This window comes from Photinus pyralis, unplaced genomic scaffold (assembly GCF_008802855.1).
Source record: "Photinus pyralis isolate 1611_PpyrPB1 unplaced genomic scaffold, Ppyr1.3 Ppyr1.4_LG1, whole genome shotgun sequence".
Lineage (NCBI taxonomy): Eukaryota > Metazoa > Arthropoda > Insecta > Coleoptera > Lampyridae > Photinus > Photinus pyralis.
The window spans coordinates 2671143-2698235 of NW_022170249.1; the positions used below are offsets into that span (position 1 = coordinate 2671143).

General features: G+C 37.0%; 2 protein-coding genes across 2 annotated transcripts; one reads left to right on the forward strand and one right to left on the reverse strand.

The window, feature by feature from the left end:
- The first annotated feature begins 1674 nt into the window (after positions 1–1674).
- LOC116159911 lies at positions 1675–20067 on the forward strand. The gene is made up of 5 exons (XM_031473008.1): positions 1675–1824; positions 1956–2429; positions 19370–19462; positions 19528–19844; positions 20017–20067. Exons 1-5 carry the CDS (start codon positions 1680–1682, stop codon positions 20065–20067), a joined length of 1080 nt encoding a protein of 359 aa, XP_031328868.1. The 5' UTR covers positions 1675–1679.
- Positions 20068–24652: 4585 nt separating this feature from the next.
- On the reverse strand, positions 24653–26224 carry LOC116159918. Its single transcript, XM_031473017.1, has one exon. It carries the CDS (start codon positions 26222–26224, stop codon positions 24653–24655), a length of 1572 nt encoding a protein of 523 aa, XP_031328877.1.
- Positions 26225–27093: the final 869 nt, after the last annotated feature.

Here is a 27093-nt window from a genome sequence, read left to right on the forward strand (position 1 = left end):
TGCCTCTAATGAATGGAGTGCGAGGCATCTGGCCTCGCTGTAATACGCAAACCGCCGCAGCTCTCTGTCTACCATCTTCGTCCAAGGCAAGCGCTGTTTCCATTCACCGCGTCTTCATGGCTGCTGTATGGAGCAGGCAGGTCACCCAGATCATCCTCTGGCCAACCGACCCCGTCTTCCAACCTGCGGTAACCGACGGGAACACAAACGTCCACGGAACGGCGCTGAAAACAACCAGACTCCGGTGTACGGCTCGTCTAAATTTATACTATTAGGACTTGGATCTAAATTGTTAATTTGGTTTGTCTTATTAGTAATTAGCCTACCGTTGGGCAGCATCTTGTAACGGAAATGTGATTCAGCATCGCGGATGCTTCCCTATTCAACCTCCGCCAATGGCTCAGTGATGTGGAACGTGCTCCGCTGAAGCAGCATCAGAAATTCGGGCTCACGACGACGTAGGTCGTTCCCCGTACGCCCTGCAGAGCCTAAAGGGCACCGCATCTCTTCCTTCGGAGACCGACCGGATGATTCGAGGGAAGATACGGAGGATGCTACATCTTAGCACGCACACGGGGAATCAACACGTGTACGCTATCGTGAGAGACGGCGGCCTTGGGGTCCCCGAACTACGCCGCCTAGTCCCATGGGTGCTCTTAAACCCACTTGCAAAACTAAACGGCCTCAACGAGACCATGACGGCGTCACTCCTGCCGAATCCGGACCCCACACACGATTTCACTCTCAGGGGGCGTGAAAGCTCGCATCCATGCCCTTAGGTATGGGACTCCAAGAAGCCGCCGACGATACCTCCACCCGATCTTGGAGTTGACCCCCCCCCCCTCCAGAAGATGGAACGGCAAGGATTTCGGTTCGTGCCGTTCAGCTTAGATCTTCAAACATCCCCACCAAGGGCCACCCTTACGTCCCAAGAGAACAGTGTTTCTGTAGGAGGGGATGCGCTCAGGTGGAATCCCCGTTACATGTTCTCCAGGGGTGTTCCGTGGCCCACCACGAGCGCATTAAACGGCACAACGAAATCGTGCGAAAGGTTGCGGGTCACACGAGGCGAATGGGCTGGACAACGCCACATAGGAGTATTTACTCTAAAATCCTGGTCAAAATTATTTAACTTAATTTATTATCATATAATCATTTGAGAACAATAAAAACATAAACGAGAACTGTCTTAAAGGTATAAACTTGCATCACTATCATTACTATGAACATCTTCCTGAATTTCAATTAACGAATTTTTCGCGTAAGGAATCAAAAGACCTATTCTTTCTGATCAGAACGGCTTGCTCCTTTTTCGTGGCATAAGTCTAAGCACTACTACTAAGAAAAGGATCAAACGTTAGTAAAAGTAAGGTGACCAACCGTCCCGATTTGGGCGGGACAGGTTTAGATTTTTTATACCATGTCCCGAATTAACGAACCATCCCGATTTATCCCGATTTTACGGTACTATTTTTGTATCGTCCCGATTTCTAAGAAAATGTTAAATTGTTAACATTTTGTGTTTACTGCCTCAGCTGAGACTGGTTTCCTTTGTGTCGGCTACCGCCTACACCCCGCGGTTATTGACGCGACCGTTTCGTGGAAAGTTACCGTGACCAGCACTGCATTTAAACAATGATTTAAACGTAAGCGTAACGTCGTGCGTCTAGTACCTCGCCATGTCGCTAAAATTAAATTTAAAAAGAAAGTGCGTGTTTACCGATAATTTGAAAACCAAATATCCTTTTCTTCGGAAAGTACAAGGAAACGAATCGGACGTTTACTGTAGTTTTTGCAGTTCCAAGTTTTCCATTGGACATGGAGGTAATTAGCTTAATAAATAATTTATTAATAAGAAATTAAGTTTAATTGAGTTGTTATTATAATCAAATTCTAATACCGTTTTATTTCATGTGTTTATAATGAGTGTTTTTGTTTTACCCTTTGCTTTGCAGGTAATGCAGACGTAATCCATCATGTTGCAACGGCTAAACACAAAAGTGCCGTCACTTTAACAACTGCTAATGTTTCCATTACCAAATTCTGTAAGTCCAGCAGATTAGATGATTCGAACAAAAAATTGGCAGCGGCTGAAGGGACATGGGCATATCATCTCTTGCAACATAATCACAGTTTTCGTAGTGGAGATTGTACGTCAAAGCTGATTAAGTCAATGTTCGAGCCTAAGTATTCATCTGCTAGAACCAAAAGTGAAGCCATAATATGTGCAGTTTTTGAACCGATGGCCATGGAAACTGTTCAAAATAACTTAAATGCAGTGAACTTTGTTACTGTGTGTTGTGACGCATCCAATCACAAGCACATAAAGTTGATGCCAATATTGGTTCGGTATTTTTTGCCTATGGAAGGTATTCAACTTAAATTGCTTGATTTAAAGGATTTACCTGGTGAGACATCTGCAATAATCTGTGAATATTTGCTGAAAACCATTACTAATTTTGGTTTAACTAATAAAATAATTGGTCTTTGTGCAGATAACACCAATACAAACTTTGGTGGTGCATTGAGAAAAGGTGTAAATAATGTTTACGTTAAATTAAAAAATAGTTTAAATAATCCATCTATTGTTGGGATAGGATGTATGGCCCATGTTGTCAATAATTGTATTAAAACTGCATGTGATATTCTACCAATTGATGTGGAACTATTTGCCACAAAAATTTATTCATTTTTCCATATATATACTGTGCGTGTAGAAAAATTGAAGGAGTTTTGTGATTTTGTACAAATTGAATATCGCAACATCTTAGGGTACAGCAATACGCGTTGGCTGGCACTTTTGCCAGCTGTAGAACGACTACTTCAAATGTACGGAGCTTTAAAGTCATATTTTTTGTCGATGGATAAATGCCCTGTAATAATTAAATCATATTTTGAAAATTCACAGACTGAATTTTGGCTCTTATTTGTCCATAATGTAGCATCAATTTTTCATCAAACTATTTTAAAGATGGAGGGAGCAAACGTTTCATGCGTAGAAATTATTATGATATTTAAAGATTTGATTAATAAACTTCAATCAAGAAATGACAATAATTTTGTACCACTAATTTTACAAAATATGTTAAATTCCGAAGAACTTCAAGAACATAAGCATATAATTTCTACGCAAATGTTTAATTTCTTTGTTACGGCCATTGAATATTTAAAACAATGGGAAAATCCTGAAATTGAGAAGTTACAAAAATTTAACTGGGTACTTTTAAATAAAATTCCAGAATTTTGTGAGTTTCAATCATGCTTAGAAATTGTAAATCTAGGGAAAATGGTAAACGAGAATGAATTATTTGATGAAGTGATGATTTTAAAAACGTTCATGGGAAATCAAATATCTTCTTGGAAAGAGCAAAAAACTACTGTTAGCACTAGATGGGTAAGCGTGTTCAGTTTTTTTAAAGACAATGATCACCCATTTTCCAATTTATTATTATTAGTTGAGTACGCACTATGTTTGCCAGGTACAAACGCTCAATTGGAAAGAGTGTTTTCTCATGTAAATAACATTTGGACTGTGGATAAAACGCAACTCAAGGTAGCTACATTAAAATCTATGATTATTACGAAAATTAATTTTGAATTAATTAGTTGCCAAGAGTTTTATTCATTATTACTTAATAATGAAAATGCCTTGAGTGCGATTTCTTCTGAAAAAAAATATTCATTTAAACATAAGTAAACAAAATCTATGTTATTCATCGTATGTAGATGTATGTATGTGGTTTTTTAAATGCATTAAAAATAATAAAATGAAATTTGCCTTTCATTATACTTCCGTACCGAAGTGTGTATGTGTGTGTGTGTCTGGGGGGGGGGGGGGGGGGGGGGGAGGGTGTCCCGATTTTCATGACATGGTAAGTTGGTCACCTTACTTTTTGAGAAAACTTTTAAGTTGTTTTTCCAAGATAACTTATCTATAAATGAAGTTGGAACAATTTCCAAAATTAAGATACGTTCGTAAACTTAATATCTAGGCAATAACGCCAGGAAAATTTATTTCCTTTTTTCTTTTCCAAAATATGACACCCTAACAGCCCTCGACGTTGCCCTTAAAAAAATAGTATATTAAGATACAAGTGTATAATCAAGTCTTTAAAGCACGCGCAACGAGTTTAAGGGCACGACGCAAAGCGGAGTGCCTTTAACGTTGCAAGTGCTTTAAAGACCAATTATACACGTGTATCTTATAGTATTTTTTATTATACCTGCAGTATAATTTAAAAATAGGAAATACAATGAAGTCATATTGACGTTATACTCGAATACATGTCTAATTAAGTGGGCTGGGTGTTCGTAATTTCACGATTGCCATGGAAATGTCACTTGACGTTTGCTTATAAAAATCATCGTCTTTGTGAATTAAACGATTTCCGTTGAAAAAGATAATACACCGTCCATTAAATCGATTGTTGTAAAATCTAAACAAACGTTGGTAGGTATAAAATCCAACTCCAGTAAAGCCTATTATAAAGAATATGAAAGTTGTTTCCATGGATGAATAGGAAATTACTTACGAATACAGTCTTAAATGCATCCATAATGCTGGCATATATGAAGGAAATGTCAAAGGTATTTAAATCTTCTATATTTTGGTGCATTCATTCAAAACTTTAAAGCAATGCTGCGATTAAAAAGTGGAACAGATTTGGAAGCATACCCTAAATTACGCGCGTTTGTGAAAGCTTCAACCAAAGGATAGGTACAAAAGCCAAAGAAATGTTCTGCATTTACAGAAAGCGACCTAAGAGGATTTTTTATTTCATCCAGATGACAGTTTCAAAAGTCATACTTGAAGTATCGTTACTTAGCAACTTTAAAGCACGTGTGTTTTAAAGGCCCTTTTTCGCACGCATTTGAGTGTTTAAAACGGAGATTGTGATTCAGGTATAATAAAAAGATTATTTTAAAACATTTTAGTAAACCCCGGCGTTATTGTCTAGCTAAAGCATTCACCTTTCACAGGAATATTCGACCCCTTCTTCAACTTCACTCAGAATTAAGATATCGTGGAACGAAATCACGCGTTTTCGGGCAACGGAACGGGTGTACTGTCCAGCCTTAAGTGTTTCTCCAAAATCAGTCAACATATCTGGTGTAATATCGCCTGGAACTTCATTTTCAGTATTATTCTCTGTAGCCAAAAACAAATCTGGTGCACGCTGCTTGATAGGCCCAGGCAACATGTGGAAGTGATCATCATCTATGCCCTCGATTTCGTCACATCTTGGTATCTGAGTAGCATCTTGATCGTTCTGAGCACCGGAGCTATTCTCATCGTACGCTTTGATGTTCACTATACTTTCGCAGCTATTATGTTTGTCAAAGAATATAGCGCTTAGGGGAGAGTGGTTGAAGATGACGCACCTAACAGGAATCGCTTACTGTTTTTTTATTTATTGCACGAACAATGCCAAATCCGTTAAATAACTATATGGCAGTGTTGGTAATTATTATATACCCACATTATTTTTTTTAGTCTCATAAAAACCTGGTAGGCATAACATTCTGAAAAAATTGCATTGCGTCGTCTTTTCCTTGGGGTTTGGGTAAGTTGACGCACTTATTAAAATGCACTATGGTGATAAAGGCTAACAAATTGACTCAAATAAAAATATATTATATAAAATTAAAATAAAACAAAACAACTAAAACCTTCATTTTACAAAGTAAAAGCTAAATTCAAGTAATAATGCCATTAAACACAGTAAAAACAAAACACTCAATTTTGGCATAAGTCACATACAAAACCTTTAGGAGAGTCAACACCGCTGCACACTGTGTGCCCAATAACCGCAAATAGTGCACCTATACCACATTTCATTTTTTGTTCCAGTGTCTCCACAAATAATACATTGGTCGTATTCAGAAGCATTGCTAATATCGTCCAGTTCATCGTCGTCACATATTTCTTTTTCGTCGACACTTATTTCACTGTCAGAGTCAGATTCCTTGTAAACTTTTCTCACAACTTTGCCTTTCTTCTTTGTTTTCACGGTTGCATTTATTTTCCCTGCTACTGCCATGGCTTTTCGGTTTCGTTTATTTTCTTTTTCCTCCAAATTCTGTTTGAAAGGGGTGCTAGTTAAGACTTCTGAATGCTGCTTTTTACGTACATTCTTCTCAATTTTCTTGGCCTGTGCTTTGGGTACAGGTAAAAGTGTTGAAATTGGAATTTGTTCCGGTATAAAATAAAGCTCTGTTGCTGACGGTACTGGTTGTTTGCTTGTTGATGGTAGGAAAGGCACTGATTGTGTGCTTGTAGATGGTTGTGGAGATAGTTCTTGAGGTAGATGTTTAGATGATGGTGATTGATGCAATTGAATTTCCTTTAAAGGTTGTTCACTCATAAAGCTATCGGCTGGTGCAAAATCTTCTTCTGAACATTTTTCAGAATTAAGTGGATATATTCCAGCGGCGGCAAAACCTGAAACTCCTTTTTCCACATTTGCCACTTGCTCATATGCCACTTTAAAAATTTCGGCTACATCATGAGTTAATGTGTTTCCTTCTTGTGGGTTAGAAATTTTTCTCTTCAAAAATAGGTTACATTGTCTGCTGTATGCGTTTTTAAGTGGTCCAAAGAAAGTAAGGTCGAGGGGTTGCAACTTATGTGATGTATGGGGCGGAATGCTAACCATAATTATTCCATGACTCTTACAGAATTCATAAATGGGCAATGAAATGTGGCTGGAATGATTATCCAATACAAAATACAAGCAATACTGGATTATCAACAGTAGAAGATACCTTTGCTTGAAAATGTTTCAGCCACATTACAAAAACTTGTTCGTTGCTCCATCCATTTTTTGTGCACGTATAAATAGAACCAGAAGGTCCATTTTTTTGGAGATGAGGACTCATCCTCAGTCGAGGAAAAATAAATAAGGGGGGCACAAAGTTTCCTGTGGCACTGACAGCACAGATCACGGTAATGTTTTTCCCACGTTCCCAGGAACAAATAGTACCAAACTGTTTCACACCAGTTGGTGCCAGCCTTTTACCGACTTCTTTTGGTGTTGTAGACACCCCTGTTTCGTCTACATTATATATCCGATCCGGGCCAAATTTGTTTTTTGTTAATACTTGTTCTAGATTATCAAAAAATCTATCAACCTCCAGTTTGTTAAAGGCAGACACCCTACTTACACTGGTCCCTTCCGGTTTTCTCAGAGAAATATCAGAATTCCTCTTAAGAAAACTTCTAAACCAGTCTGGCCCTGCCATCGCTGTTTCCTTATTAAAACGATGCTTGATATGATTTATTTCGGCATATTTGTAAGCCACCTGTCGTAACTCAGTGGGCGTTATTCCAAAGAATAACCTTGCGAGAGATTTTACTTGTTCGGCAATTTCCCGTTCTTGTTCTTTAGAGAAAATTGGAGCGCGCCCTAGTGTCTCAGATTTCCTGTCCTTAATTTTTCTTTTAATTCCCAAATGACGTCGCAAAGTTGCCTCATGTATTCCAAAATCTCGAGCAACTGCCCGGATTTTACGACCTTTCTCTATAGCATCAAGCGCAGAGTCAAGGGAAGCTTGGCTGAAGTTCCTCCTTTCCGTTTTTCTCTGGTACTTTCCCATCTAGGACGAAAGCAATTGTTGTAAGTTCGGTAAAAAAAATTGCTGGCAAAGATAACGCAACGGTCCACTGTGCGTCATCTTTACCAATATGAAACGCGTCATCTTTGCCAATGCGTAGCCATGACAAAAAAAAATTATTTAGCAAATTCTTCTAATGTTTATGAGTGCCGCAATTACTTAAATTAACAAACATAACATGCAATTCAAGTACATACCATCCCCTAGTTCTGACAATGTTAACAAAGCTACTTTTTGGAAACAAACTTCTTGAACATTACAATAACAATCAACACACTATCACGTTGGCGTCATGTTTAACACTAAGCGGTAGTAGGATTCGGTTGAAACTTTGCACTGACAGTCCTGGCTACGTAAGCAATGAAATTTCCCGCGCAATTCGAAATTTAAACTATTAAATGAGGCAGTTATGAGGTGCGTCATCTTACCAACTGCGCCATCTTAACCCACTCTCCCCTATACCAAGATTCTTCAATGTTTCTTTAGCATCAGCTTGTGCTTTTTGAACACATTCTTCTATTTCTTTATCGGATAAAAAGGTATTTATTTCTGAAGTGCCCTGTCCTAGTTTCGTACAACTAGCTTCGCGTGGAAATTCAAATTTATCCAATAAATCACAAGAAGTGTGATGAAGAAATTCGATTTTACCAGTTCGCTGTATAATTTCTTCCAAACTAAAGTTAACAATAGTTGACATTGTTGATGTAAGGGAACGAGTCGCCCTGAACAGCTGTTCGCATGGTTGCGAGCTAAAAAGCCAAGGACAAAATATTTCATTTCCGACTTCCGGATATTCTCTGCAGAACTTATTCAGTTTAATGATTGAGTGACCATTTAACTCAACGCATATCTAGGTGTTTAGCGATATAAAGTTTTTAGCCAATGTTGATTTATCTGATTTATGTATCCAATATCTCCACACGCGTAAAAAGAAAATACTGTACCATATGTAGTACACTCGATCATAAACGGAAGTATCCTTGCGGACAAAGGCTGACAAAATATAGTTCATCAGTTTCAGATATTCGCAAGTGCCGGCCGCTTTTTCATTACTGGTTTTCAACAACTTTATTACCAAATGAGAAGCCATCTTTTCAGCAGACTTGAAATTCATCTTATCATCTGCTTTAACATCCGAGTGTGTAAGGAGATGTTTATCCTTGGAGAACGTTTCGATCAGCTCATTTAGATGTTCTACGGTAATATTATAGTTGCCAACTTTTAATTGAATTTTGTCATTTAGAAGACGAGTTCTCAACTTTGTGATGATGTGCACCGTGTCCTGGACAGACACTTGACTTTTCATGTCCTCATGAAACCATTACCACTGTTGGTTACCAAAAATTTCTTGGTCACATGGAAAGTTTGAAGTTATACGCATGGCCTTCAAAAGCCGTGTGTCGCCATCACTGGAAAATCCCAATATACGAATGCCATATTTTCTAGCTTCATGTGTCAGGAAATTCCAACGGTGTAAAACGTCGTGATATGTAAACTTGTTATTCGTTCCAAATATGTTCAGACAGAAAGCTGGCGCTTTGTTTACGGGACATTGGGCCTCTGCTGCGTAAGCATAATTCGCAACTTCACTTTCTAAAAAATATTCCTGTATTTTAGAAGCTGAAGATGCAGGGTAATGGTTTTTTACTGGATATCCAGTGTGTTCATCTAAAGGACTTACGAATCCCGAAATTCTATCTGTAGATGAAGAATATTGTATTCTCCCAGTAATGCCCGTAGCATCTTCTGAAATCCAGATTATCTTTGGGAAGTTTCGATTGGTTAGAAACTCTAACAGCTGCGGGAAACGAACGTTACTTTCGTTAATCAGCTCAGTGTCATGAATATTTCTCAATATCAAAGAAGGGGAGGGTACCGATTTTTTTAAATTAGCATAAAGAATTTCATATGTCAATCTTCCACCAGTTATGTATATATATGTACAAAAATTCACCAGGTCGTTATCAAATCTATTATTATGTTTTTTCAAAGAGTTAGATTTAGCACATTTATTCAAAACATTTAAAAAGTTCGTATAATGTTGTTCTTTACCGTGTTTTTAGGCACGAAAACAGTTTGAAGCTCAATTATTCTACGGCGTAATTCATCATTCTCATTTACAACTTTGGTGATTTGATCCATATATTTAAAATGTTGGGTAAGTAGTGTTTGATTTCGGTTCAGTGAATTAATTGATTCGCGAAACCTTTTTTGTCTCGCTGGTCTCGAGTATTTTGAATCTTTCCATTTACTTGTAGTTGGGTTCATTGAGGGACTTTCGTATATTTGCACTGCAGATAATAAGCTAGTGTCCGAGGTTTTTTCCGCAGAACCAGTTGGATCTAAACTAGTTCCGCTTCCCGAAAATTTGAATGAGCTTTCTTCTGATGGGTATGAGAGCTTGACAGATTGTCGTCACTATCCTTGTCACTATCGGAAGACAAAACTGCCTTTCTTTTAAAAGATTTTTTTTTCTTACTCATTTGTTTACGTAGTGTCTCGCTTTCACTGCATGTATCTTCTACTATGACGGGGAGTTCAAGGGATTCTCTACTGGTTTCGCTTGAAATCTCTTTCCACATTTCGTTTGGAGCCAATGGATTAGTCTCGGGATTAGTATTAGTCTGATGATTCTCGACCGTTTTCTCGAGTGTGTTGTTCGATGTACTTTCTTTGTTTTTTTCAAGGTTTTTTTGCGCCATTGAACTGAACAATGTTACAATATTCGTTTTTCTTCGGGTGTTATCAAGTTTTTTGTTTGGTTTTGACGATATGACAGAATTTGTACTTATTAAAGTGTTTTCTGTTCCACTTTCCTTCGAAGTAGTCGGAATTGAGACTGGGGATTCCTCGAGGGTTTCCGAAGAAGTTTTATTACTTAACTTTGTTTCGAATTTTGTACTCGACTTTGTAGAATGCAATTCAAAATGTCGAAATATGTTTGGAAGACACCATCGCATAGACTTACCATGTTTGTATTTTTTCACCTGAAATAATACATGAACGTAACGTCAATTCTATCAATTCAAAGGAAATTAGTAGTTTTAAATTTTCCTATTTATTTGATTGAAACTCGGGTTAATAGAAATTTGCTAGAAATCAAAATGGTGCAGGTCACAATTTGTAGCCCATAGGAAAGGTCATTTTTAACTTGAGTCGTATTCTTCGCCAAATCAGAATTCATAATATATAAAAATATCGAAAAAATATAAAAAAGACGATAAATAACTATATCGGAGTTCAAGAAAAAATTGTAGACAACAATATTCAGATTAAAAAAAGTCGTACTTGTTCTTATTCGCATATAAACACGTAGTAGAAGACATTTTGAATTTTGTCATAGAAGTTTCTATCAACCCGGGTATCAACCCTTCGTATTAACCGTACATAATGAAAAAAACTCGGAAAAATATGTCGAAAAGATAATTATACTTGGAAGCTTTTTTTATTCGGAAATTCATTGTGCCATATGTCAAAATTTTACTTTTCTTTACACATACTAATAAATACGAGAATAAATATTACTTTGAGAATAGTTTTGCAAAAGGGACAGCCAACTGCAGCCTTAACCGATTCGTCTATTACAATCACCAGTCGCGTTGAAAATTTCGTCAACTTCACAAGATACTTGGATTTGGTTAATTTTTCCAACTATCTCCTCCGAAATTTCCTTCTTTTCTTCATTGTTAGATTGGGACAATAATTGTTTTAAATTTTTTTTTAAAGTGACCCTTAGATTATTTGCCTCCACAGATTAGAACGAGAATTTGAATTTGCTCTGGACCCGCCACTTTTGTTGTCCACTTGTTTATCAAGTCGCTTATCAGGAATATTTGCCCGAATATCGGGAGTAATATTACTTTTGTCATTTTCAAGAAACTCCTGACACACTTTTTTCATTTTACACATGAATACTCTTTCGCCACCGAGGAAAGTAAATTTTTCAATATTTGAAACAAATCTATTATAAAAACTTTTTTTTTCGTCTTCTGTAATAAGTTCTTTCAGGGTATTTCTAGCAAACTCCTCAATGTTTTTTATGTGTTCTTCTGTGATTTCACTGATAGTACTTACTGAATCAAATCCATGAAACCTGAGTTGGTTTTTGATGTGCTGAGGTACAGAGTAGTAGTACAATCTTTTTTCAATTATTTTGAATGCATCTTGAGATTCATCTTGAGACTCGACTTGAGATAAATGTGATTGGGGTGGGCCTGAGGATGGACCAGTATCGGCGAAAGTATCGGTATCTATTTGAAGAAATGAAGATATTTTACTCGATATTTTGCAAACATAACGAAAAACATCGGGAAACCCGCGGGAACCTGTCACGACCAGAACTCGGTACGGTAGCAACTAGCAATATATTACTTTTTAGAGGATCCGTGAACTGATAATAAAATCCGAGTTAAAATCCGTGAATCAATTCATTTTTTTTTAGGATTCAATTTCATCGGATTTCTCTCGGGATTTCTATAATAGGAATCAAATCGTATTAAATCCTCCGATGTTTCAACAACAAAATCCGTACCCAGATCTGGTCTCGACCTCGGTCTCGACGTTTATTATTTAGGACTCAGATGAGGACGATATTTAAGGACTAACCGCGAGTTTAATATAATAATACAGGTTAATCTCCAAGTTAATTCTTACCTATCATCATGAAAAAAATAGTCCAGCCGGTTGAAGTATGAAAAGAGAGATGAAAAGCATAGTGTTGCACAATCACACCGAAACGCGACGCACATTAAATATCCGTAATTGCAAATATCAAACTGCCGTAATGCACTGCTTCCGAGTTCCGAGACTGCAAAAGGCAACATCGAGGACAAGAGTATCATAAACGCCGAGAACTTAAGAAATACTGGACTGTATTTTAGGTAGATAGGTATTTTACGAATTACAAAAGTTCATAATTTATGGGTAATGTCGGTGATGACTAACACTAACATAAAGACACTATTGTTAAAGGATTAGGGCGGTATTTTCTTTTTGATGGCGAGTTTGCTAAATTCGCAGTTTTTCAATCCATTGCGTCTAGGCGGGGCGAGAGGCGAGAGTCTTTGCGCCGACGAGAAAAAAATGTCAGTCAAAATATGTGACATCATCTTTTACCGTGGTTATATGAAAGAATAGAAATTTGTTTCTGAAAATGAATGTAATCTCGAATGTAATTTTTATTATATTTACGTTACAAAAACTAACGTTGTGGATTGGAAAAATTCAAACAATAATTTTGATACAAAAATATAATTATATAATTACTCTCGTATAATACCCTTGCTGCCATATTTTCCTAAAAATATTTTTGTATAGTTGTTGCTCGAGATATTATCTGTCGTCAAACCTATCCTCTGATAGGAAAACTGAGAAAGGAGTCATGAGTTTTTATCGAGTTTTTTTATATAAGTTTTTACTCGAGTTTTTATATAAGTGCGACAATAAAAGAGTACCATTAAGACTACCACTGTGACTACCAGCGAATACCACTGTGACTACCTGAGACTACCACTGTGACTACCAGAAACTACCAAGACTACCAATGTGACTACCAAAGAATACCAGAGACTACCAAAGAATACGAGACTACCACTGAGACTACCACTGGGACTCCAATTAATTTGTACACCAGACTCCAATGGAGGTTCGCCCCTCGCAATCAGCAGTCCATTTAAAAGTTACGTTGCTTCTTAATAGCTGATAGAGTGGATGGAGGATATCGGATATTTTTGGTATGAATTTTGAATAATAAGAGGCACATCCGATTAAGGAACGCAAATCGGAAACATTTCTAGGTCGTGGAGCGTTTAATATGGCTTCGACTTTCTCTGGGGTTTTTGCGATCCCTTCGTGACTGACCACATGACCTAAATACTTTATTTTAGAAGCGAATAATGTGCATTTCTTCCGGTTTAAATGGAGGTTAAATTTTCGGAGACGATCAAGACAATGGGTAAGATTATTATAACAATCATCTAATGACGAAGCATGTACGACAATGTCATCAAAATAGGTAACGACACCAATCAACCCGTGTAAGGCAGCGTCGATAAACTTTTGAAATTCATTAGGAACGGTTTTTACTCCAAAAGCGAGACGTTTCATAAGGTACGTACCTCGATGTGTCGATATGGCTTGTAATTTCTGCCCTTCTGAGTCCACCATGAGATGCTGGTAGGCCTTGTGAATATCCAAAATGCAAAATACTGTACTGCCACGAAGACTGTTTAATACATCGTCTATTAACGGAATTGGATAGCGGGCTTCCTGCAGGATCGGATTTATTGTAGTTTTTTAATCGACACAAAGTCGAACGTGACCATCTGGCTTATAATAATAATAATAATAATAATAATAGTGCCTTTATTGCAGTGAAAAGAGTTCTTTGTAGTACATAAATATGTAGAGGCGAAGTTCAGCGAATGCTGCTCTTCCACTTAACCTCTAGGTTTAAATACATAAAGTAAACTTAGCAACGTCAAACATATATTACATTTGCAGTACATGTGTGCGAGTCTTTAATGGGGTAATAAACAATATAGAACCATAATGTAGATAGCTAAAATTTCAAAAAGTACACACAGATAAAATTTAAATTTATAGTACTAGCGGTATACCAAAAGATACTGCATTTTCTTATACCAAGGTGCCACTTGGTACAGCTGTTCCTTAGAGCCATTTAGGCGATTTGGCCCGAAGAACACTTGACATTTTCCGTGTGGGTAGATTTTAGAGGGGGTGGGGGTGATTTATTGTAATATTTTTTTTAAAACTAAATATGGCCTAGAGACGAGATCTGGGTGTCGATTCCGTATGATTTTAACCCGAGGAATCCAATGGTAGCGCCATAAATGTAATCCGGATACAGGAAGTCCGTGAAAAGTCGCGATTTTTAGAAAATGACTTTTGATCGAATTTTATTTCTAAGGCACACCGGGTCGTGTAAGGTGTCTAGAATTATGTTTTTGGGGTCAGAGAATTCATTTATGATAACAAAAATAACCTACTGGCATCGGAACTGCATGAGAGGCTTCCCTACTGCACTTTTTGAAGACGTCGCACGCGGTGAAACCCAAGATATTCCAAAGTTTTAATACCTACGTAAATTTGTAATATTTTATTTAATAAAAATACACATTAACAAAACATAATAGTTATTTATGCAATGAGTGTATAAATGAGGCGTTTTATTGGTGAGTGAGATGTTTAGTCCACGAGCGCAGCGAGTACCAATATTTCCGCTGTAAACGTTGTTTATTATAAATACTTTTTCCTCAGTGAACCGCATTTTACAAAAAATAATGCCAGGTGTCATAAACTGATATTGATTTCGACGTTTGAATCTGCTTTTTGTCTTAGTCATGGCTAAACATGATTTTGGTAAGTGGATTTCTCGAGTTTTTGATAATACAGTGAGAAATACACCTGAAAATGAACTATACTGTATTCATTTTAAGAAGGTAGCGGTAGAAAGCATAGGGAGGCTTTGACCTTCACTGTGATTGGTTAAAACACGAGTCAGTATTACAATGAAACATAAAACGACTGGTGAATTTTGTAAGGTGGTAATTTATGTTGCCATCTAAACTGCCGAAGTGTCATTGGTTGTTATTGTCAAAGATTTATTTCTGTTCGCAGTGCTGAATATTTCTACTTTACAATAATTTGGTGCCGTTTTATATTTTTCCTGTGTGTGTTTATCTTCAAACACAGCGCCATCTACTACCTTCTTATAATGAATGCAGTATAATTCGTATATCATTAGACGAGGGAAAAAATCTTCTTTCGATTGGTGTCATGATCAACCCTCTAAATTAACATGGGGAGCAATTATCTACAAAAACCCCTTTTCCCATGTTAATTCCCTATGTTCGTTTTGGGAATATTCACCCGGTATAAATATTAAAGGTTCGGTAGTAAATTAGGTATATCCGAAAGTATACAATATATTCTTACCCTTGGTTTGAGCAATTTCCCATATATTTTTGGCATGCAGGGGAACATGGCAATCCGTGTCGCCGGCAGCTGCACCTAAGGGTCTCGCAGCCTGTCGCGCAGCCACACCTGTCCAGAGCACGGACTGCCTTCCATACTTGTGGCAGCTTGGACTACAGAACCTTCCAGCCCTTGGCTTCAAGAGTCCATCCCCATCCTTCTGGACTTGTAGAGCTTCTCATCACCTGGTTTGCACATCCCCAGATATGGCCAACGACATACGCCGCCCTCCTTATGTGCTCCTCCACCTCTTGCTGCGGCGACACGGATTACCATTGTTCCCCTGCATGCCAAAAATGTGTATGGGAGATTGCTCAAACAAAGGGTAAGAATATTGTATACTTTCGATATAATTTACTACCGAACCTTTAATATTTATATGTAGAATTCCTTTTCAGTGGTGATACGCAATCTCAGAGGAGGTCAGCGATGTACTTGGTGATTCTTCATAGGCTTATACATTTTTTACCCCATATTTTAATATATCTTATGTTTTATTAATATGTATTTTTATTAAATAAAATATTACAAATTTATGTAGGTATTACAACTTTGGAATATCTTGGGTTTCACCGCGTGCGACGTCTTCAAAAAGTGCAGTAAGGAAGCCTCTCATGCAGTTCCGATGCCAGTAGGTTATATTTGTTATCATAAATGAATTCCCTGACCCCAAAAACATAAGTCTAGACACCTTACACGACTCGGTGTGCCTTAAAAATATAATTCGATTAAAAGTCTGTCATTTTCTAAAAATGGCGGCTTTTCACGGACTTCCGGTATCCGGATTACATTTCTGGCGCCACCATTGGATTCCTCGGGTTAAAATCATACGAAATCGATGATCTCGTCTCTAGGCCATACTTAGTTTTTTAAAAAATAAATCACCCTCAACCCCTCTAAAATCTACCCACACGGAAAATGTCAAGTGTTCTTCGGGTCAAATCGTTTAAATGGCTCTAAGAAACAATTGTACCAAGTGGCACCTTGGTATAAAAAAATGCAGTATCTTTCAAGAATTTCCGTTATACCGCTAGTACTATAGTATGTTCCAGATCATAAAATAAAGCTTAGGATTGTTAACCATCCATATCCCTCCACAAATACCAGAAATATGAACAAAATTGCGCCAGACATGCGGGTTGGCACATCTTGGTAGCCGTGTAACATAGTAAACATTTAACTAGGGGAATTTGTATCTAGATTACGGAGCAACAATAATCGTCTATTAAAGAGTTTGCTTTGGAAACCTTCTAGCTTTCCGGAAAACTATAAAAAATGAACCGGACCCGGACCCGGACTTGGTGGGTAAAACCCGGACCCGGACCCGGACTTGGTGGATTCTTTCTTTTATATTTTCGTGAATTGAAACATCGAAGCCATAATGACAATCCATGGCGAAGAGTAAGCCTTACTTTTTCGGGATTTAATGCCTTCTGTGCGTCAAATGCGTTCACCCCATATTTTCAAATGCACGAAAAAATTAGAATCCAATTACTTACATTATTACATGAATAATATGGGAAATGAATTTCTTTTCTCATTTGTATTGTGATATTTTAGGCGAACGCTATATAGCGGAAGCTATGAACCTCAGATCCTTTATAGTTTTGTATAGTTATCCGTCCGCCCGTGTGCGTTCTTTTTAAAGGTAGCCGATCGCGGTGGCATTTGGTGTACGAGACGAGTAGGACGGTATTGATTTTCAGGAAGCTGGATCAACGTGAATAAAAGTTATAGGACTTCGGGTGAATCGGGAACAGGAAAAACTGCGAGCTCAATATAATAGAAATCAACATCTTTCATCCCTAGGTCATGTATCAAGTTCGGACATTCGCTAGATTATTCACTATGTCTCTTATATGTGTAACAATTCAAATATAACTCTTCTCTGTGATATAGGTCAAAACTTTTAGAACGAGATGAACCTACCCAAAATTATTTTTACGCACATGAATTTGAAGTTGTAAATACGAGTATGTATCTTGATGATGAAAGTGTACAGCACATGCACATTTGATAACTGCATGTGCTTGATTCAAAGATGTTACATTCTTTTTCTGAGGCCACATGTACTTTCGATGAAAACATGCCAAATCGTTGAGAAATAGACCAAGAGCATTATTTTGATGCTCAAAACATGAATTTGATGCATTTTTGACGACCGCATGAGTATTCTTGCACCGAGATCGTTAGTAACAAGACGAAGAGCATTATCTCAATGATCAATATATGAATTTAATATAATTTTGGCGACCACATGGTTTTTCATCAAAACATGTCAAAATCGTTATTCGTGCACCAAGATCGTTGAGAAATAGACCAAGAGCATTATTTTGATGCCCAAAACATGAATTTGATGCATTTTTGACGACCGCATGGATTTTGCTCAAAACATGCCCAAATCGTTAATCTTGCACCGAGATCGTTAGGAAAAAGACGAAGAGCATTATCTCAATGATCAAAATATAATTATGTTTAATGCACTTTATTTTAGAAATAAAATACAATGTGAGTTATTCACTAACAGGTGTTAATAAGAAAGAACTGCCTAATAATATGTTAGCAAGACTTTTATACATTCTTTTATCAACAAGATATTTTTAGAATAATCAAGCGATAGGTTTCTTCTAATTTTGGGGTGATGCAATGTTCAGTAGTCGTTTCATTATTTAAATGATCAATATTGATGAAATGACAATAATAGATTCTGATAAAATGAGGAGAATAAGATGATGAAATAATAGTCAGGTATTTCAAAGGATATAATTATATGCATTTAATACAATTTTCGCGACCACATGTAGTTTTATCAAGGCCGGTCAACATTGTTATTTATTCACCAAGATCATTGGGAAAAAGACAAAGAGCATTACCTCAATTCCCAAGGTGTGAATTTGATGCATTCTTCTTGATTATATTTATTTTGGAAGGTTAAATTAATGGTCGTTATAAAAGTGAGGGTAATACTGAGGATCACAATGATCGGGACACGTAATATAATATTATATTGTAAATTTATTGTTCTTTATGAAAACAAGTTTTTAATAGGACACCTATGGAAATAGTAAACGCAGGTAATACGCGAATAAATAAAAAATAAATAAAGCGTAATCACTTAATATTTCGTCAATGCACCATTATTACAATTTTTTTTTAAAGTGGCTCTTGCACCAGATAAAGTTGGACAACCCTGGTCTAGAGGATTTTGTTGCAATTTTGTCTCAGTTATATTCCAAGAAGGAAGTGTTTAGTGTTTACCTACTTTTGTGACAACTTTACACCAACTCCCGATCCTACACTGCAAATAAGAAAAATGCACGTTTACCATTCGGTCTAAGAACCTAACAGTAATTTGCATTTACGGTGTGCAAATCCGATAGATTTTTCTCGCGCCAAGACTACAAAAAGATCCACAGTCAGCGGAGACTGTAATATTTAAGTGTGTTAGTTTCAGTGTGTGAAAAATGCTTGTATTGACCAGAGGCGGTTTTTGTTCTATACCTATGTAGTCCGAGCTCATTCGATGCGAATTCATCCTCAAAGGTGCTACTATGCTACCGACTTTTTAACTTTCCAGCTCTAGTTGTAGATTGCTAAGGAATTACAACTTGTGACTAATTATCTGGAAATAGAGATGATGGATATGCAATATTTGTGCTATGCTGAGAAAAATCCAGGCCTTACAATTGAGGGCATTGTGGAAATATTGAGTAACTATGTAAATATTACACAATATATTATTACAATATATCTCATTTAGATAACCCAGTTGCCGAAAAGGTCTCCACCTTACCTCCAATAAAGCCTTCCGGTCAGACATGTTACGTGTTTAAAAAATTGGCGGGACCAAAAGGTAGGCACATAAAACATGCAATCCGGTGAATATAATTTAGGTAATTAATGTTTTATCCATAATAGGTTATTGGCGATGTGACCAGTACAGATGGATAAACTGTGGGCGAAAGAAGTTATTAACTACACCTGCTATGTACAAAACCTATTTTCGCGCGATGACAGTTGAGTTTCAAAAATGTGACTACGAATTCGTCAATGATGAAGCCGAATATGTGTTTGTTAGCTACGAAGGAGATCATGGTATCGCGAAAGAGTTGCAACATGGAAATACGATACATAATCGGAAGCCATTCATCCGTAACGCTGCAGTTGTTAAGCCTAAGGTGCTGATTAATGAAAGTCAAAACTGGAACCAAAAACATTGTATGAACAGGAAACAGGTACGCTATAAATATTTATTTCCTATTGGTACATGATGAAATTACGGTAATTATATTCATATTTAATTAATTAATTAATATTTAATAATCAACGAATATCCAACAAACGATGAACCAACAAACACCAGCAAATGAATGTAATGGTGGGTTTGTATACAATCATTATCCTTAGTTCCTAAGCTCAGAATGGTTTCGTTGGAAGAAACACACTCACAACGGGTGATTTGGACGTCTGCAAGAAATATATACATTGCTGATGTCAAAACTTTAAGAGGAAACTACTATCAAAGGCAAAATCTTCATAATGGAGTGTCTTAGGATTTTGAATGTATGCCAGGCGGTCTTCAAATGTTTGTGTGTAAAGAGCGTCCGCCCCTTATAAACCAACTGTTTCGGTTTAAAAAATGCGCTTTCTCTGCACAAAAGTTGTGCACAATAATTTATACTTGTTTATTATAAAACTTGCTAGCACTTTCCCTAACAGGGCACTTACTACTGTTCAATCTTTGACCACTTCCTTGGCAAGTTTTAGTAAAGATTGGGTTGTATTCAATCCTGTTAGTACTCTGACCACTGTTATCAATATCCATTTGAAAAGAGTTACAAAGTTGATTAAGTGGGCAAAGTTATGCAAAATTGTATGGTGATTAATTATCCTATTTTGTAATATTGTTGTAGCTTTACAAATAGCAAAGTTATGGCCAAAAAACCGAAAAATGTCATTTTCAAAAATGTTCTGGCGTTCATTTATTTTCAAAGATATGGAAAAATACTTTTAACAAACCCTTAGTTATTTTTTCTCAGCTTTCTGATAGCACTAAAATAAAATTTTTATGATTTGCGGGTCGAGTAAATCAAAAAAAAAAAGTTTTGATTTTATTAATTTTAAATTTTCAAAATATGCATATTCGTAGAAGTTGAATTACTTAAAAAGAAACAAATTTTCTTTATTACTTTTTTCCGTATTTTTGCAATTTAAACTGCCACAACGGCATTTTAAAAATTATGAATTTATAATTTTATTTTGAGCCAAATCGAGTGGTTAAAATACTATTATTTAAGCAAGATAAAGTTAATATTTATTATAAAACAAATTCACAAGTACATGTACTACAAAATCCGAAATGAAAATATTTTAGTATCTAACATAATAATGCGTTTATAGGTACCTATATACTTAAATATAGGTATACTATCAAACATTTCTTGAACAAATAAAACTCAATCTAATTTATAATCTTGCTTTGATCCAAAAGAAGGCATAATTTTACGTGATTCCAACTTCGCCCTTATTACGCCATCTCTGTTATCACTACCACAAACTGTACCTGAAGCTTCCGTCACAATTTTAACAGCACGTTCAACCGCTTGCGTGTGACATGGATACGATTTTATTTCAGAGAAACGCATTGATGTACCTGGATTTTTTACAAAGTCATTTAGTAGAACTGCCTCAGATAACCCTATTGTTAATGGCGGTTCATTTATGACAAGAGTACCCCAACTCCAATCAATTAAGTCCGTATAGCATGAGGCGTTGATATTCAGCGAATTTGGCACTTCAAATTGTCGTGGAAATTGCTGTATGTTAGATCTCCGAGCTTTCAAAATTCGACGCACAGCAAGCTCTCGAATATGCTCTCTGGTGTCACCTAGCATTCCAAGGAGAATATTTTCAGGATGTGCGAAGTAACTATTTCGAAATATCACTGGATCAATCACATCCTTCAAGTTTTTCGGTAAATACCTAGATAATTGTATCATTTTCCAAACATTAAAGGCTCCCTGCAAACATGATGGTTTGCTTTTAATAATGAACCACATTGGAGCATACACCTTTAAAATAAAAGTTACCAAGATAACCAAGTTTTCCGATGGTTCATCAGTTGAAACGTATAGCCGCAGAATACGATTAGCCGTTGTCAGCCATCGGGAATGCACCATTTTACCTGGGCTTCGTTTGGATAATTTTTCATCAACAGTTCCCTTCGAAATTGCACCACACATATCAAAAAGGTATTTTTGATCAGTGCTTAGATCAGTCTTAACAGAATCATTCAATATCGGAACATTTGACTCAATTATATTGAAATTACCTGTAATGAAAAAAATAAATAAATATATAGATAATAAAATGAACATAAATTACCAATGGAAAGACTCTCACATCCCTTCAATGCCTGTCCAATAGGTCCACAGAAGCCTTTAGGCCCCGTTGTGCTGCCATCAAGAAAACTTATGAGATGTCGCAATGGCAATTCATTACCATGTAACTGACAAATAAACCACTGCAACGGTCTATTTAAATGTTTCTCCAATTTTACAATTACGCCCGAATGTTTTCCAACATTGACGTTTGTTCCGTCGCATCCTATTACTCTCAGGTCATCTGTTGTAATATGGGATTCATCCAAGTAATTCAAAATACATTTTATGATGTTCGACGAGGTTCCTGATTCAGGACAAACATGTGCCAAGTATACCGATTCTGGCATTTTTATGAGAGTAATGTGTTCTTCTCGAACTTTTCGCCGACGACTGTCTTCCATCTTCAGCGTTTCATCTTTCCGTCCATCAAAAAACAAGCCTCTTAATAATGAATGTTGGGTGTTAACTATTATATCTTCACGTTTCTTACTTCTAGCGCGACGAATCTTGTTCTTATCTATGATACTGCTCTTGTCCTCTTCATTTATAATACCAATGTCCTGTAGAACGGCTGAAGCTACTGCAGCCCCAGCTCTATCAGAAATACCATATCGATCAAGTGTTCGCGCTAGCACAGGTAGTAGTAATGAATTGTATGGAATTTCTGAACTTCCTAGAGGCAAAGTTGAAACCTGTTGAGAAGTACTTGGCTCTTGATCTTGATGGGATCTTTTCACTAATTTCCTTGTATCTAAATCTTTCTTTACCTTTAAGTGAACTCTCTCATCGGATTCGGTTCTTGTTTTCATGTCATTTCTTTCAATCCGCTTCTGGTACTTTTTTGTTGTTTTTTCATCCACGGAACTCATCATCATATGTCTTACGCTTCTTTGGTCTAATAAAAAAGAGCGTTCTTCTTGTGGAACTTTGAATACTTTGTCGCAGATACACGAACTAGGTTCTAGACATTTACAGGCAGCCACATCAAATAGGACTTTTGATTGCGTTCTAAAATCCTGCAACTGCTTTTGATAGCTTGGTATTTTATTTCGTTGTTTATAAGGTTTTAATAAATTCCTTATTTTAAGACGATAACTCGTTATACGTTTAATAATAGTACATTGAAGTACAGTGGGAATTGACGCTTTACACCAAATTTCTGCAATTTTTTTCGCAACAACCTTAGTTGCTTCAGTTGCAGTTTGCTGTGGATTTGTGGATACGGGCTTCAGTTCATATTCCACCCAGTTGAAATACCTATTCATATCTTCATATGTTGGCAGAACAAGTTCACTAATACACTTTGGAGCTCCAAATATAGGACATTCTAATTCACTTCGGGTTTTACACGACATATTTAATATTTATGATTATATTTACACTCTAAACCTTCAACAATAAAAATCATAGAAGCACGTCACGTCGTCACAATCAGCAAGCAACTGGTAAACAAGGTATGTGGCTGTTGTGACTAAATTCCCACTTTACTGATGGTTCATCACGTGATCTTAAAACACGCCATATTTTAGTGGACGAACGGCGCAGTGGCAGACGTTGGTTAATTGGAGATGTGGCAGTTTAAAACATAAAAATACAGAAAAAATTATTTAACAAAAATTTTTCAGTATTTTCTCTTACATATGTTTTTCATGTGCAGATATTAAAATTTTAACCTTGAAGTTTTGGTGCTCTCGTGGCAGTTGAAATAATAAAAACGAAGGAATATTTTATTTAACAAAAAATGTTTACTTTTGTATCCTAAATAAGTTTTCCATATGCACAATTCGTTATTTACAAAATTCAAAATTCGAAATTTAATTGTCGTTGTGGCAGTTGAAAACATAAAAATATATATTTTTGTCAAATAAAAAAATTGTTTGTTTCCTGGTTTTGCAACTTTTGTATAGTTGCAAATTCATATTTTTTTAAAGCACGGAAATCGGCCCACCCTAATATACGTGCTCCTACTTTCAGAAATTGTAGAGAATGTTTCAGAAAAATGGAAGTGGTTCGACACTACAACGAGGTTGTATGTATTGATCTGGGACGGCCAAACACAAACACCTGCGTGGAACAACCATTTGAGGTAACTCTGAAAGACATATCTGGGCGACAAATTAATGAATCTTCGGGCAGTAATACAATATAAACCGGCGGCAGTTCTTGGTGGTATTGGCCATTTTGTTGCCATATGTCGAAGATGTGACATGCCTTGGGAGGTTTCCGACGACTTATCAAGTAGGGTCAAAAAAATTTCCCCCACGGTATCTGTAAACACATTTTTATTAATTTATAGTATCTAAGTAGGGTAGACCGGGGACGGTTGAACCATTTTTGACAAAATCGTTCACTATAACAACATTTTAACGTAAACGTGTGGTATAAATGCACTAATTGAACTTGCGTTCTAAGACTATAGATATATGATGTTATAATGGCTTTATCAGAATTACAAAAACCATTTATAAGCGTTTGCAAAAATCGTTGAAAATGTTTCAACCGGCACCATGCTCGCGACGGTTGTAACAGTGATTGGGGTTGGTTGTAACGCTCCAAGAGTACCTAAATAGAATTATGTGGTAATATAGGTATTACGAGTAAATCATAAAAAAATCACATAATATAGTCATTTATTAATGCCAAGGCACAGCTAATTAATACTAATCAGATTCACAATTGTGGCACAAATAAAAAGGATCACCAGCTGTGCAGGCCTCGTGAGCCCACATTTTACAACCGGTGCATTGCAACCAATCCTCTCCTGGCCTGCTGGTGCCATAACTTTCCATGCAGACCAAACAGTAATACTCTTCTTCATCCTCATCAGAAGACACTTTGGGTTTTTTAGTTGTTTTCATCTTTTTAATTCCTTTGGGCTTAGAACATTTTGATTTAAGGCTTCTATTGACTTTCATTTCTTTCGCCCTTTTTTTTCGTTCTCTTTCCTCCGCTTCTTTTTGTATTGCTTCTTTCTCCGGTGTATCTGTATATATCGTAGATTTTCTCTTTTTCCTTCCCTTGTTTTCTGTTTGTCTGGGTGGAGCTTTGGGGTAGGGTTTTACTATGTGGGGCGTAAAGACTTCATCACTCGTAGATAGTTTCGGCGAATTTGTTCTACTATTTGTGATTGAATTATCATGTGGTGTAGGATTTATTGGTGCAGGTAGAGAAGGCTGAAGAAATTGAAAGGTGGTACTTTCTTGAACGCTTTCTTCCGCCAGAATAGCCTCATTACTATTTTCTTCGACATCACTCGCATTTGGTGTGTGTTGAGAATCATAATTGGAGTTTGGCTTCTCAATTGAAGTCGAATTATTATTTGTTTCTGGCAAATTACTGTCATCTTGGGGCTTTGCTTCGTTCGGAGTTGGTCGATCAGTGACGTAAGCAGGTGCGAAATCAAGATCATTAAATATGTCGCGATTATATGGATAAATGCCAGTCTTCTTAAAACCTGCCTGAATATTGCCAGGAGTGAGAGCTAATGGCATAGCTCTGGCCACCACACCAGGAATGTCATAAATACTCATTGTCTTTCCAGGGTGGTTTCTCATCCAAGCGTCACACTGTGAATTTACAGCTTTTTTGAATGGGCCATACACCGATCGATCAAGCGGTTGCAACTTGTGCGAGCAGTGCGGCGGAAACGACAGACAAACGATTCCATTTTCTTTACAGAAATCCAATGCGTTGATATGAACATGGGACGAATGATTGTCTAATACTAATAGCACTTTATGGTTAACTGAACAGTTTGTGTGTTTCTGAAACTGTTTCAAAAACAGCATGAAACCTTCGTCTTGCATCCATCCTGAAGGATTTGCTGTTCCCACTGCACTTAATGGGCCATCTCTTATGAAATGGTCTTGGTACCGAACACGCGGAAATACAAATAGAGGTGGTATAACGTTTCCTATGGCATTCGCGGCGAAAGCAATCGTAACGAGTGTACCACGCTCTGCTGAAGTGACCGATCCAACTTGACGAATGCCGCGTCTGGCAACAACTCTGTCAGGACGCTGGACTGTAGTCACGCCTGTTTCGTCCATATTATAAATGTCTTGTGGCTCGAAACTATCACGGTCCATAACTTTTTGTAAATTGTCGTAAAACGCATCCACGTTCGTTCGATTAAAACTAGTCGCCCTGGACAAACTTGTGGCTTGAGCAGCCCTTAATGAAAGTTCCGTATTTCTACGCATAAAAGCACTAAACCAATCCTCTCCGGCCATTCGGTTTTCATCCCAGGAACTTGGCCGTTTTAGGTTATACTTTAAAGTTAACTCGTAACTTAGCTTTCTCACTTCTTTTGGGGGTAGACCAAAATAAATGTCAGCACATCGCATCAAATATTTCGCTAGAGTCTTCTCTTGTGCGTCCGTGAACACTTATGAGCTACGTAGCCCATGGAAGTTGATGCTCCACTGTCATCTCCATTAGCCTCTCGTTTTCTTTTATATCGTAGGAGGGATACGTGATTTAAAGTGTATTTATCAGCGGCTTTTCTAAGAGACATGCCATTTTTCACTTCTTCATAGGCTTCCAAATACTGCGCTATATTACTCTGTCCTTTATTTGTCTTTTTTACACGTTTTCGAGGCATCTAAAAATACAAAACACAATTTTAACCGCTTTGAAATGTCTATGGGGTCGGTTGAAACGGGGTTAGTTGAAACGTTTCAACCGACCCGGCAAAATTTGTTACAACCGGCCCCGAGTGTCCATTTAGAAAATTTGTCCTCGTAACTTGGAAAATATACAACTTAAGATAAAAAAGAAGGGTACCCATTTGAACTCCAATAATCAAAGTTCTTACATAAAAAACTGTAATTGCTGTAACTGGTACAGTTTGGGAATAAAAATAAAAAGAACAGCAACAAAAATACTTACTTTTGCACACCAAAATACAACTACTACTTTGACACGATATGATTACGCTCGAAGTGACACCATTTTCTCACGAGTGGTTCCGATACATAAGCAGCGTCTCCTACTCCTTGCGCGCGCCCCGATATGATATTAGTTTTTGAATTACTAGCGCTGTTTCAACCGTACCCTGTTTCTACTGACCCCGGTCTACCCTACCGGGCACCTAACCATT

Excerpts from the sequence above, each read along its gene's own strand:
- LOC116159911 (XM_031473008.1), top strand. The coding sequence starts at position 1,680 with ATGTCGCTAAAATTAAATTTAAAAAGAAAGTGCGTGTTTACCGATAAT. Across the intron at positions 2,430-19,369 it reads TGAGACATCTGCAATAATCT|ATAACCCAGTTGCCGAAAAG; the intron begins GTGAATATTTGC and ends TATCTCATTTAG. Across the intron at positions 19,845-20,016 it reads ATTGTATGAACAGGAAACAG|TTCCTAAGCTCAGAATGGTT; the intron begins GTACGCTATAAA and ends CATTATCCTTAG.
- LOC116159918 (XM_031473017.1), bottom strand. The coding sequence starts at position 26,224 with ATGGCCGGAGAGGATTGGTTTAGTGCTTTTATGCGTAGAAATACGGAA.